The 13,486-nt window shown below is 42.8% G+C and overlaps 1 protein-coding gene across 2 annotated transcripts; it reads left to right on the top strand.

Moving 5' to 3' along the window:
• The first annotated feature begins 382 nt into the window (after nt 1-382).
• On the top strand, nt 383-12,965 carry LOC106608058 (tribbles homolog 2). Of its 2 annotated transcripts, none has more exons than XM_014205736.2 (3): nt 383-1,742; nt 4,012-4,304; nt 10,668-12,965. In XM_014205736.2, the coding sequence occupies exons 1-3, from the start codon at nt 1,467-1,469 to the stop codon at nt 11,134-11,136; spliced, it is 1,038 nt and encodes a 345-aa protein (XP_014061211.2). In that variant the 5' UTR covers nt 383-1,466; the 3' UTR covers nt 11,137-12,965. The 2 variants fall into 2 exon arrangements, with proteins under 2 accessions (XP_014061211.2, XP_014061212.2); XM_014205737.2 differs by having other exon boundaries at nt 385-504.
• Nucleotides 12,966-13,486: the final 521 nt, after the last annotated feature.

The raw sequence follows: 13,486 nt of genomic DNA, 5'->3' as shown, positions 1-13,486 counted from the left end.
TACAGATTACTGAATGTAAATGCATTACCTGGCAGATCAGCCAATATCTCAAATCATGCAATAGGCTGCCACGGTGGTATTCAGTAGCCTACCCCGCTGGTTAGACAATGTTTCCATATATTTATATGAATGGCATTTCTAAAGGGAAATGTATGTACACCCCCCCCAACCAATTAACATTAAAGCCATACCAGCCGTGGGTACATTTAGATCCATGTAGTGTACATGCAGCTCACATGACTGCTGTATTACTGTAGAGTAGACGGTAATTGTGTTAGGCATCGGCAGGCAAACCAATGGGGTTCCTCTCTGTATGTGTGTGTATGTGACGTAAGGGAGGCGGGTCGGGGGCAGGTCTGTGTGTTGCCTATGCGTATGTGTGTAAGCGAATGTGTGTGTGAGTGTGGAAGCCTATCCGCCAGGCAGTCGGCTCCTGCGCTGAGGAAAGGTGTGTTAAGCGGCTGACCTCGCACTGAATGGACTAGCTAGATTTTTCGCAGCCACGTAAGTACACACCACCGCCGGAGAGGATGTCTTGCTGAATCAAGGGAAAGGCCTTGGGAAGTCGGCCATCCTTTACTTCCAGCAGCAGAAACAGCCGGCAAAAGTTCCTTTGGATTCAAAAACGAATTCGTCGCAAAGGACATCCACTTCCGAACACAACAAAGGTCTTTGAATTCTGGATGGTTTTCTCGCTCCATATTTGGTCGATGGCAATTCCCGGAGCTCGCTGCATGGACATGATGTGTTAAACGAACAAGGACCGTATGGCACTGACCTGGTAGCTATAAAGCAATACCTGGTAGCTATCAAGAATTAATGTTGATTTAAATATAGGCCGACCGTAGTTTGCAACCTCAGTGCGATTTTAACCGCGGTTACTTTGTATCTTCTCTGTCTGCAAGGTATTTTCGGAAACGTGTGATGTAATTCAATGAATTGCAAGTCTGGCGGGCTATTTTTGTGCTTATATTTAATCTAGTAGTGCAATCATCATTACAAAACTGCAATCGGTAGGATTTGAGTGTTTCCTTTGTTGCAAATCGGCGTTGCTGTCTCGCACTCTGGTAAAGCGTTTATGCTCAAATTCAGCACTCTCTTTTGTGCAAAGGGCTGCCGTGCGTCACGGTGCAGTGAACAATGCTTTTGTTTTAGTCCCATAGCTGGGTAGATAAAGAAAACATATTGCAAACGTTGTCTTAGAATTGCTTATTTCAATACATGTATTCCATATGAGCCCTCCAACAGTAGCCTCGCCTACAGATAAGAGTTTGACATAACCTACTTATTACATTGTAATAGGTGCACTTGCAAGAGTAGCACAAAACATAATCTAGCTTTATATTTTTTAAAGGGCAGCAACAAAGTACAGGACCACAACAACCAATCTATTTACTTAAGTTTACAACCCAAAGTGTCGTCAAAGAGAAGACGACCGGAGAGTTTGGCAGTATTAGGGAATCCTGATGAACATACAACTATCTAATCCCATCAACATCTCGCGTTATGGGAGATCACGGCACAAAGCGACCGATTTTGAGGAGTTAGGCCTATCTTGCTTGAGGACTACAGAATCCAGCCAGAGTTTCAGCCCTAACCTAGGGTCCCCTAGCCCCCCCGAAACACCAGATTCCTCCCACTGTATCTCCTGCATCGGTAACTACCTACTCCTCGAGCCCTTGGAGGGTGATCACGTTTTCAGGGCCGCCCACCTGCACACCGGGGAAGAGCTCGTATGTAAGGTGGGTCCTCTATAAGTGTTTTTATAGGCCATTGAGTTGATTGACGGGCGCATTAGTCATAGAGAGAATGCAGCAGATACATTGTCGCGAGCGTTACATCATGAACATTCCATTCATCTCGAGCAGATAACGCTGTGGCCTAACCATAAAACACCATATTTGGTCAATCTACCAGTCCCACACACATGTTTAATATAGCTAGAATAGAACTGTAGCACTATGATAAACATTAACTTGCTCACAATACAGCCATCTACACTGAACAAAAATATAAACGCAACATGTAAAGTGTTGGTCCCATGTTTCATGAGTTGAAATAAAAGATCCCAGAAATGTTCCATATGCACAAAAAGTGCAGAGGTGTATTGCTGTCTGTAATAAAGCCCTTTTGTCGGGAAAAACTAATTTGATTGGCTGGACCTGGCTCCCCAGTTGGTCTATGCCCACCCATGGCTGCACCCCTGCTCAATCATGTCAAATCCATAGACTAGGGCCTCATTTATTTATTTCCATTTACTGATTTCCTTATATGAACTGTAACTCACTAACATCTTTGAAATTGTTGCATGTTGCGTTCATATTTTTATTCGGTATGGATAGAGCCATAAATATAGGCCTACAGTAGTTACACGTTTATAGCTGTAGGCAATCTGGGTTCGTTTTTGAATGCAAATTACGCACATCATCTCCAACAGGAAATAAATAATGCACTGTATGCTAGTCCATGGAAGTACCCGGTGTTGCTGCGAACTTTGTCTCCTGATATTTTATGCATGAATTGGAAATGGATACGACTGAAAGAGTAATGGAAAAAGTTAATGGAGTGCAAAGCAGGCAGCTCAGCTTGCGCGTGTCTCGAGAGTTGTATGGGTCGGGATGATGTAACGTTGACAAAGGAGTGAGTAATCACGCACCATGCACGCTCCGTACTCTCCCAAACTCATAGTACTTATAGCACTACCAACGCCTTTGTTCCTCGCAAAGAAAATCAAAGGTTTTCCTCATTCTCCAGTGCTCTGCTTAATTCATGACCAGAATGACACACTATTTCCTACTGTAAATGAATGTTATGTAGAATCTTTTTAAAGTGTTTCTAGTGCAATATGAATATAATACGTTTCATTGTCGTTAAATCTCAAACTGCATTTTGTTGTTTTTCTTATATACAGTAGCACATACATCACCAAGGGTTTGAAAGATGCAGTAGGCAGATGGCTTTGCAAGTGCATAGGGCAAATTGAGGTCAACCTTTTGGCCTTTGTTCCACCCCTGTATGGTACAGTTTGATTTTTGGAGCATTGGATACATGTACCATTTTGTACATTCATATGTTATGGCTTGATTAACAGAAATGTTAGGCTAAAAGCACACAGGCCCCACAGGAACACAGTCCTCGAGTATGACCCTAAACTGTGTCACAGTGATGAGTAGGCTAAGCCTACGGTCTTTGGCACTGCCAGCAAGCTATATATATATATATATATAGCACAGGAGGTTGGTGTCACCTTAATTGGGGAGGACAGGTTCATGGCTGATAGCATTCCACTGAGCGGAATCAGTGGAATCGTATCAAACACATGGTTTCCATTCCATTTGCTCCGTTCCAGCCATTATTATGAGCCGTTCTCCCCTCAGCAGCCTCCACTGATAAAGAAAAACCTTGAATGAGTAGGTGTTGTAAAACGTTTGACCAGTAGTGTATATATGACTTTCATTTTTACTGCATGTTACCGAGCAACATCAAAGATACATTTGTAATCGCAGAATTGACAGTTTACTACCAATGTGTATTAGTAGACCCCAGCTACAATTGTAGACCTTGAGATGCACATTCACACACACAATGCAGGGTGAGACAGAGCCTGCTGCTCTCTAACTGTTTATGTACTTGGGCAATGGCGGCGAAGTTACAGAATCTTCACATTCAGATAGAAAAGTATGCATGCAGAATATGGAATGGTCACCATGTAGCTCTATGGTTTTACCTTTCTATCTGCAGCAGCTTTCTAAATGTTGCAGCCCATGAAATTAACATTGGTCTACAGGTTCTGGAGCCCTGGGGGGTGTAGGCATGTTCAGTAAGGTGAAGCGTTGAGAACTTGGCGAATTATAGAACTTACACGATTCCCTTTTCTACACGGTGATAGACAATCACATCCGTTCTAGTCTACACAATGTGCTGAACAATGACTATCATCTCCATTGGATACTAAACTCTCTCCCTCCCTTTCTACCCACCCCCTCCCTCTCTCTCCCGCCGCCTCTCCAGGTGTTTGAGATAGGCATTTACCAGGAGTCCCTGGCGGCCTACTTCTCCCTGGGCAGACATGAGCACATCAACCAGGTGGTGGAGGTCCTGCTGGGGGAGAAGCGGGCCTACGTCTTCTTCGAGAGGAGCCACGGAGACATGCACTCCTTCGTCCGTACCTGCAAGAAGCTGCGTGAGGACGAGGCCGCCAGACTCTTCCATCAGATAGCCTCAGCAGTGGCACATTGCCATGACAACGGCGTGGTCCTCCGGGACCTCAAGCTGAGGAAGTTTGTCTTCAGGAACGAGGACAGGTGAGGAAGGGGACAGGGTGAGGAGGGGTGGTGGATGGAAGGGGAAGAAAGGAATGAGTCTCTCACCTTATGCTCTTTGTAAATAGATATGAGTGTACATAACTCTACAGTAACTCTTTACATGAAGTTACACTATGTAGTAACACTGTAATTACTACAGTAAAATATTGTTGTAACATAGTTATGGAGTTGAGTAGTTTATATTTAGACCAGAGGTTACAATATTGAAGGTACCCAATATAACTAGGAGTACACACACGAATGTGACTTGGGGACAACCAGGGTGACTGCTGGATACAGTCCAGGGCCCATGCCAGCTAGCCGAATTGCTGTTAAACTGGTGGACAGTGACAGCAGAGATGCCAGGATTAGATTTGTCTGACAGATGTTCAATTAGGGTGGGATTTACCATGTAAGGCTGTGGCACAGAGTAATGAATCAGCACTACAGACATCAGCTCGAGTAGGGGTTAGTATATACAGGCCCCTGGTGGTGGACTGGTGGTATTGCAGCCTATTAGGCGCAAACAGAATCAATATAGGTTTTATAACCTATTATGCTGCAGAGATAAAAGCGAATTAATCAGACCAACATTTCTGTGTGTTCCACATTTATCATTATAATGTTTCAGGAGAACACTGATAAAAACATAGTCTAATGCTGCTTTTTTAACTAACCCTGTCAAAGCAAGCATTTGCTGTTACTGGGGAGATCTGAGCCTGTTCGCCACCTCATTCAGCCTGGCACTGACTGGATGCTCTCTATCTCAATGCTCCAGCCTAGACACACAATGTCCTAAGGTCAGCTTGGTGTGCTCTCCTCCAGTGGTTAAGGTTACATTTGGTGAAGGGCAAGCTGATCCTAGATCTATGCAGGACCTCATTCTGCTCCTATGCCAGAAGTCCAACCTGGCAGTGGAGTAGCTAGATACCCTGTATCCAAAGTTCCCTCAATTTATTTCCAGCACTGAGCAAAGAAAATGCATCCCATAACATTGTATCATGGAAATAGCTGTTCTATCATTCAATCTACAGTAGCAGCCAATGTGTGGTGTTCAATGTAGGCCTACATTCCATGAAAAAAACATGCAGGGCTTGACATTAACCTGCTTATCCACTTGTCCTTCTGGCAAGGAGGTGACTGAACATGTTGTTGTGTTGTTTGATGCAAGAAACCACTTTACAAAATAAAATGCATTATTCTTATACCATTATTACAGAGAATAAGACAGATTATGCTACCCTCTGCCTATTGGCTACTTAGCTTATTCATGCCTGTCTCAAAATACAACACTGCCCCTTTAAGACAAAAAAAAGCTCTTTACCTGACTCGCTTTCCAAAGAAATGTACACGTTTTGTGCTCTTCTAGGAAGCAATCACTCCCCTATTGCTGACTACAAATTATATATCTGGGCTAATAACTCACTAACTAGCAAAGGATATTAACAAAATGTTCACACGTGGCTTCATGCCGCTCTCACTTTGATCTCAAAACAAGCGCATCTACTCACGACCACTCATGCTGTAAACACAGTCCAGTTCAAAGTAAATGGCTCAGATCCATATATTGCTATGGTCTATTTGATTATAGGCCTACTGCATCTCTGATTGGTTATGTCGCTACAGTTTGTGTAGAGTACACATCCTACTCCGATGTGTTCTGCCTACAACAAAATCTCTTGCATAGTTAGTTTTGTTTCGGTATGTTGCATTGAAAGTGGCTAATATTGCGTTGATTTGATCACAATTGCCACAGTAAAGGGAACGTTGATAGTGTTAAGGAAAACTCTAGAACAGCGGTCACCAACCTTTTCTGAGTGAAGCCGAGATCTACCGCTTAGATTTGTTTTTAACATTACTTAAAAACTGTACGCCTATGCAACATTGACCAATTAAAAACAGTACTGTAGTAATGTTTGTGCAGTAAGCTATAGGCCCAATACATTATCACCGCATACTGGCTTTGCTTGAATTGCCCTGTCAATGCATTGTTGTTCGGGCCATTTTTTGAAATTATAAACTTTTTTTTGAGATAGGCTTCATGATCACACCATTAATAGATCTGTTGTTGTATTACTGGTGAGGCACAGCTGAGTGAGCATACATTTAAATAATTAGCTATTCATTTTTATTTTACTGGGTTGATGGTCAGTCTCAGCGGTCCGCCTCTCAACATCCCTCTGCTGTCCCTTTCCTCCACTTGACACTGATCAAAAAGGGACATCGTCTTCCAGCTGATGGGGAAACTCGAGTCACACCGCATTATTTCTCCCTCATGCACAAATTCACTATGAGAAAAATGAAATATTCCTCAATATTAAAAAAGACCCAAGCTGCTAATAATAACATTGCAAGCCTATAGATACACTTTCCTACTCATTTATTACTGCTACACTGCTTGTTGTAGCGCTGAGTGGAAATAGGAAGAACACGCATTTTATGGTTTATAAAAGTGTTGAGTACAAAGTGTTGACAGTACTGAGTAAGAACATAAACATGAATTCACTCATAAAAACAGCAGCTCTTTGATGTATTCGTAGACAGGCTCTCTGTAGTCATGGTTTTAAACGTTTTGAAATCTCACAGTATTAACTTTGCTGTAGTTTTCTTTTATGCCTGCTACGTTACTGCAGACACAGTAATCTGTGGTGCACAGTAAGCCTATAGTGCACTTGATTTGCTCTCTGGGCCTGCCGGGAAGGCAGAGTTTGTACCTTCAGACACATGAAATGGTTCAGAATGGCATCAGTTCACCCACCCAGCGCGCAGGGCAGCTGAATCGGGTGCACCAACCGCCAACAGCCCGAAGAGAAAAAAAAGGAATCCAAGGCTTTATCGTTGGGTTTTTTACAGAAATGTTTGCCAATCGACTAGGAATGGCTTGGAGATCGACGTGACCACTGCTCTAGAAAGTTGAGTGAAGTTCAATCTCGTGCTTCTCTCTGTGGGCGGATATTTCTGCGCGGCAGTCCCTGGGAGCTGCGCGGCAGTCTCGGGGTGCGGGCACAGTTTAGAGGAAAAATGTCCTGTATCTTTGTGAATTTGTGGCAGTGTCACCCTCTGACTCTGCTCATGGAAAAGGGAAGCTGAGCTGACTGCCACACTTATATCTAATAGCAGTCTAACGACCTTGGCTGCCATGACAGGACCTACCAGGGTGGGATGTCAAACCCTCCACTGAATGATTGATGGGGCAGAGGGGGGTTAGGAGAGAAATTGTGGGGTGGGGAGTCAGGGTCTAGGGTTGCATCTAATTCTAAGTGGCTTTCTTCCTCTCCTCCTATCCTTATATCCTCTCCTCCTATCCTTATATCCTCTCCTGCATCCGCACCGATCTGAAAACAAGCTAGCACGACATTCTAACATTTTGTAAAAGTTGAAAGCAGTGGTAGGCTACCGGGAATCTGCTTCACCTATCCAGCTCTTTCGAATCAGTGCAGATGAAGGAAAGGAGACGAGGAGACTGGAGAGGAAGCCATTTCAGGCTATTCAGAGTCACCCTAGCCAAAAGCCAAGTCCCAGAGCTTCAGTGAGTGGAAGGCCAGAGAAGGGAGAGAGGGAGAGAGAGAGGCTACCCGGTAAGGTGATATGGCCACAGCAGTTTATGGTGACAGACTGGGTGACCTGCTTATGTCATCATGTCTGGATTGACCTATCACTGCCTCCCAGGAAAGGTTATAGGTCATAGGTCATACTGGCTGGGAATCCACTGCAGTGTCAGCCAGGACCGATCTGGAACCCAACCTTTTACAAGCACACTCTTTTTAGTGTTCTTATTCATTTTTAACATCATTATGTGGGTCATACTTAACATGAGATGCTATGTAAGCAGTATTAAGAATTATGTCAGCCCCACTATCCTAATGGCTGCTTAGAGAGATTGCTGACTTCTATGTTGCATGTAGCTCTGTCAGTGATATTTACAAACAGGCTGCTTACAAAGGTTTCTAGCGGCCTGATTGAGGCAATGCATTGATTGAATACTCCGAACTATCTGAAATGTGTGTGTGTGCGTGTGTGTGTGTGTGTGTGTGTGTGTGTGTGTGTGTGTGTGTGTGTGTGTGTGTGTGTGTGTGTGTGTGTGTGTGTGTGTGTGTGTGTGTGTGTGTGTCTTTAACCTCTATGGGCTAGGTGGGACGCTTGCGTCCCACCTACTCAACAGCCAGTGTAATCCCGTGGCGCGATATTCAAATACCTTAGAAATGCTATTACTTCAATTTCTCAAACATATGACTATTTTACACCATTTTAAAGACAAGACTCTCGATAATCTAACCACACTGTCCGATTTCAAAAAGGCTTTACAACGAAAGCAAAACATTCGATTATGTCAGCAGAGTACCCAGCCAGAAATAATCAGACACCCATTTTTCAAGCTAGCATATAATGTCACATAAACCCAAACCACAGCTAAATGCAGCACTAACCTTTGATGATCTTCATCAGATGACACCCCTAGGACATTATGTTATACAATACATGCATGTTTTGTTCAATCAAGTTCATATTTATATCAAAAACCAGCTTTTTACATTAGCATGTGACTAGCATGTGACTAGCATTCCCACCGAACACTTCCGGTGAATTTACTAAATTACTCACGATAAACGTTCACAAAAAACATAACAATTATTTTAAGAATTATAGATACAGAACTCCTCTATGCACTCGCTATGTCCGATTTTAAAATAGCTTTTCGGTGAAAGCACATTTTGCAATATTCTCAGTAGATAGCCCGGCATCACAGGGCTAGCTATTTAGACACCCAGCAAGTTTAGCACTCACCAAAGTCAGATTTACTATAAGAAAAATGTTATTACCTTTGCTGTTCTTCGTCAGAATGCACTCCCAGGACTTCTACTTCAATAACAAATGTTGGTTTGGTCCCAAATAATCCATAGTTATATCCAAAAAGCGGCGTTTTGTTCGTGCGTTCAAGACACTATCCGAATGGTAAAGAAGGGTGACGAGCACGACGCATTTCGTGACAAAACATTTCTAAATATTCCATGACCGTACTTCGAAGCATGTCAACCGCTGTTTAAAATCAATTTTTATGCCATTTTTCTCGTAAAAAAGCGATAATATTCCGACCGGGAGTGGTGGTTTTCGTTCAAAGAGAGAGAAAATAAAAACATCTCGTGCCCTCGTGCACGAGCCCCAGTCTGATGGTCCTCTGACAGGCCACTATCCAAACGCGCTAATGTGTTTCAGCCAGGGGCTGCCTCGATATCATTCAGCTTTTTCCCGGGTTCTGAGAGCCTATGGGAGCCGTAGGAAGTGTCACGTTACAGCAAAGATCCTAAATGTTCAATAAACAGAGGCAAGAAGCCCAAGGAATGGTCAGAGAGGGTACTTCCTGTTTGGAATCTTCTCAGGTTTTTGCCTGCCATATGAGTTCTGTTATACTCACAGACACCATTCAAACAGTTTTAGAAACTTTAGGGTGTTTTCTATCCAAAGCTAATAATTATATGCATATTCTAGTTTCTGGGCAGGAGTAGTAACCAGATTAAATCGGGTACGTTTTTTATCCAGCCGTGCAAATACTGCCCCCTATCCCCAACATGTTTTAACAGCCCCTCACACTTCCACAGACACGCACTCACACACAGATGGAGACACTTTAGGCGGCGCTTCATAAGTGTCCCTTTCTCATCCTCTGTGTGTAGGGTCTGTGTACCCTGGGCCACTCCAGAGCCCTCATCAGTCACGATGTCCCTGAACAACCCATCATTATGATCAGCAGCTTTCACAAAACCATGGCTGTGATGATCTGCTTTGAAAAGAGACTTCATGGTTCTCTGTTAAAAGGCACTGATGATGATAAGGCTTTTGAGTTTTGATTCCCATTTTCAAACTGTTCTTACAGCACGCTGACTCAAGGCCACTGAACTGAAGTCTTCCATAGTGGTTGCTCTTTGTTGGGCTGGAGAGGCCTATTGAATCAGCTGGGTTATTTATAGGCTGATGCATGCTGGCTGGCTAGCTGCTCTGCTCTTATCACTGTGAATGGAAATGTTAGATGTACTGTAAGCCCCAGGCATTATGTGCTCTACTTCATTTAATGTCCAAAGCTATGGATCTAAAACATACGGATGATGTCCATCACAGTGAATTACAATGCCCTCCCACTAGAAGAGGGCAACTGCTTACTGTAATCTTGATCCATGCGGCAGTAGCATTTCTATACTCACAATGTTCTTTTGATTTTATGGACAGACTCAATTAAAATTAGAAAATGGGTTATTGTCCATTGATTTAACATATCGGTTATATAATTTTTGTATTTAGTCATCCTCCTGTAATAATATGATTCTGGCTATTAATATTTGTTTGTTGTCGGTTGTTGTCTCCCTCCAGGAGCCTTGTGAAGCTGGAGAGCCTAGAAGACACCTACATCCTAGAGGGCAATGATGACTCTCTGTCAGAAAAACATGGCTGCCCTGCCTACGTCAGCCCCGAGATCCTCAACGCCAGCGGCAGCTACTCAGGCAAGGCGGCCGACGTCTGGTCCCTGGGCGTCATGCTCTACACCATCCTGGTGGGCCGCTACCCCTTCCACGACGTAGAACCCAGCTCCCTGTTCAGTAAGATCCGCCGGGGCCACTTCAGCATCCCAGAGAACCTGACGCCCAAGGCCAAGTGTCTGATCCGGAGTATCCTCCGCCGGGAGCCCGCAGAGCGCCTCACGTCCCGGGAGATCCTGGAGCACCCCTGGTTCTTATCCTCCGGGGCAGCAGGTGGCGCTATGGTCCAGGGGAGAGGGGAGCAGGAACAGACTGTGCCCGAGGTGAACATGGAGGAGGAGCTGGATCAGTTCTTCAGCTGAGAAGACAGGAAACAGGGAGCACAAAGGGAGGACTACGCCACAGAGCGGAACAAACGCGACACGCTCTGAAAGAGCCTAAAAGTAGATTAGTTGTTTAGCAGGTGAAACATTGTCACTCACAGAAAAGATGTATCCATCTTTTTTCTTTCCATTTCATGGAAAACCAACCTCGAGGCGGAGCCAGGTGGCGAATGGTGTATTAACATAATTGGGGGCGGGACTTCTGTTAAGAGGAGTTGCCGCCACTGGACATGCAAGTCACAAACAATGTAGCAAACGTTATCTTTTGTTGTTTGTTTTTTTAAGTGGTGCTTTTAAAAGTAGAGACATACGCCATGTTGTGACGCTACAGAAAGCACGAAGGGACAAAAAACCTCAGCCAAGGAGAACAAGAACACCACTCCTCTATGCGCTCTCACACACCCAGGTAGAAGTTACCCACTAACCAAAGATCTAGGATCAGATCACATAACCCTCAGTCCTCACCTTAACCATTATGAGGATTAACAATATCTGACCCTGGACCTGTGGTCAGGGCCAACTTCTACCTCCTCTGTTCCAACAATCATCAGGACAGATGACCTCATTTTTGTTTTGTCACTCAGTGTTTGTCTCTCATTACCTAACATGACCTTAGAACCTAGGTTATAAAGCTCTTTCATTGACATAGAAGACGAGTACTGACTAAACTATTTTATGTCTTCAGAAACGTGTGTACTTCATCATCTTTTTCTGTGTAGCCTTATTTCTCTCCCCCACTCATCATGTGCATTTCTTTAAAAAAACTATCTTCCACCACCATCAATTTGTCATTTAATAATAAGGCTATGTTTTAAGTCTGATATCACCTTGTTGTATTAAGCTATTCCATTAAATTATTAATGCTGCTTTGATATCTTCTGCTTAACCTTAATTTGTAACCTCCCTCTCTCGTTGTGCCTCCACTAATGGCATAATGCACTTGATTTGTTTAGGTTAGGTTAGGTGAACAATCAATTCCACCTCTCTAGACTCGCTTTCTCTATTTAAGTTTAGCTTTTCATTTGTAGGAGAGGAAAACTTAACATTTTATTTAAATTGTAACAACTATATAAATATATATATATTTAAAAAAAAACATTGCAGGGTTTTTCTTTTTCAGAGATTCCTTTTTCATGTATATTAAAGGCAATAGTTTGGACACAGGACATGTGCGATGGGAAAAAAGTCTGTCCAAAGTTTTTAGAATAAACAATTAAACTTTTGTGCCAGTATTTCTCTGCCCCCACCACCCATGCCAACTTCGGTCACCCCTTAATATATTTTATTTTGAACTTGAAATCAGTTATTAAACAATATTATTACAGTAACATGGTCTGCAGTAGCCCATGTTAATTTTCTACTGCCTGCGTAGGTCCTGTAAAACTGTCCTGTTCTGAATGGGTACCAGTGGACATGTTTTGTCGTATCTCAATGTTACTTGAATTTGTGTTTTTATTAACTAGTCCTTGGCATGCACCCTATGAATGCTATAGCCTGCCTAGCAGGGTGAAACAGAATAAGCTTCTTTTTTTTTTTATAAAAGTCAAAACACAAGTGAAAATGTTATCGGAAATGTGCTATTTTGAGTCACTTTTAAAACTGACTATTGCTTTTATTTTGTTTCGTAGAATGAGCTGCCCTTATTTGCATTGGTGCTGATTTGGTGCTAATGCTTAAGAAGTCCTCTTGTTTTTGTTTGGAGGGGAGTGGTGCATGGTGGGAATTCTGCCTCGGATGTTCTGATTGTAAAATGTAACAGATTTTGGTGTTTTGTCCAAATTTATTCAGTAAATAAATTGTGAACTGCACATTTGGTTTGATTATTCTCTTAGCACACCTTAGATATGGATTCTTCATAACATTAGGCCTCTGTATATTTTTACACAAGCCCACTTATGGTTATTACAAAGTGTTTTCTATAAGGGAATACATCATGTCTAAAAAATAAAATGCTAAGGAAGGCCACAGTGATAACATTTTCATTTTGCTGGAGTACAGTATAGTATGACCACTTCAGACATCTTTGGCTGAGGAGCACCTAAACACACTCCAGAATGTCTCAATGCTTAAAGGAAATGACAACACAAAACCACTATTTTGATATTTGTTTCATTAGTCCACTGTTGATACAGTCCCAAAATGTTTTGCATGTCAATAATCAAGTTTCAAGATATAAAACTTTCAAAATACAGAAAGTGTAACTATATGATCATTTTTGAGTGGTAAGCTTCTTTAAAAGGAGAAGTTTACCCAAAATCCAGAAACTCCCAATTGATACTGAAACAGCTGCAAAAATGGGTCATGTGACGTTGTCAGGGGCGTCGTAAAG

The sequence above is a fragment of the Salmo salar genome, chromosome ssa06 (genome assembly GCF_905237065.1).
Source record: "Salmo salar chromosome ssa06, Ssal_v3.1, whole genome shotgun sequence".
NCBI lineage: Eukaryota > Metazoa > Chordata > Actinopteri > Salmoniformes > Salmonidae > Salmo > Salmo salar.
The sequence above is the reverse complement of the archived record's forward strand: the minus strand, read 5'-3'. Positions and strand labels throughout refer to the sequence as shown.

What these genes read in the sequence shown, in the direction of transcription:
- LOC106608058 (XM_014205736.2), top strand. Translation starts at nt 1,467, where the DNA reads ATGAACATACAACTATCTAATCCCATCAACATCTCGCGTTATGGGAGA. An exon ending in GGGAAGAGCTCGTATGTAAG is followed by an intron (nt 1,743 to 4,011) that starts GTGGGTCCTCTA and finishes CCGCCTCTCCAG; the next exon opens with GTGTTTGAGATAGGCATTTA. An exon ending in GTCTTCAGGAACGAGGACAG is followed by an intron (nt 4,305 to 10,667) that starts GTGAGGAAGGGG and finishes GTCTCCCTCCAG; the next exon opens with GAGCCTTGTGAAGCTGGAGA.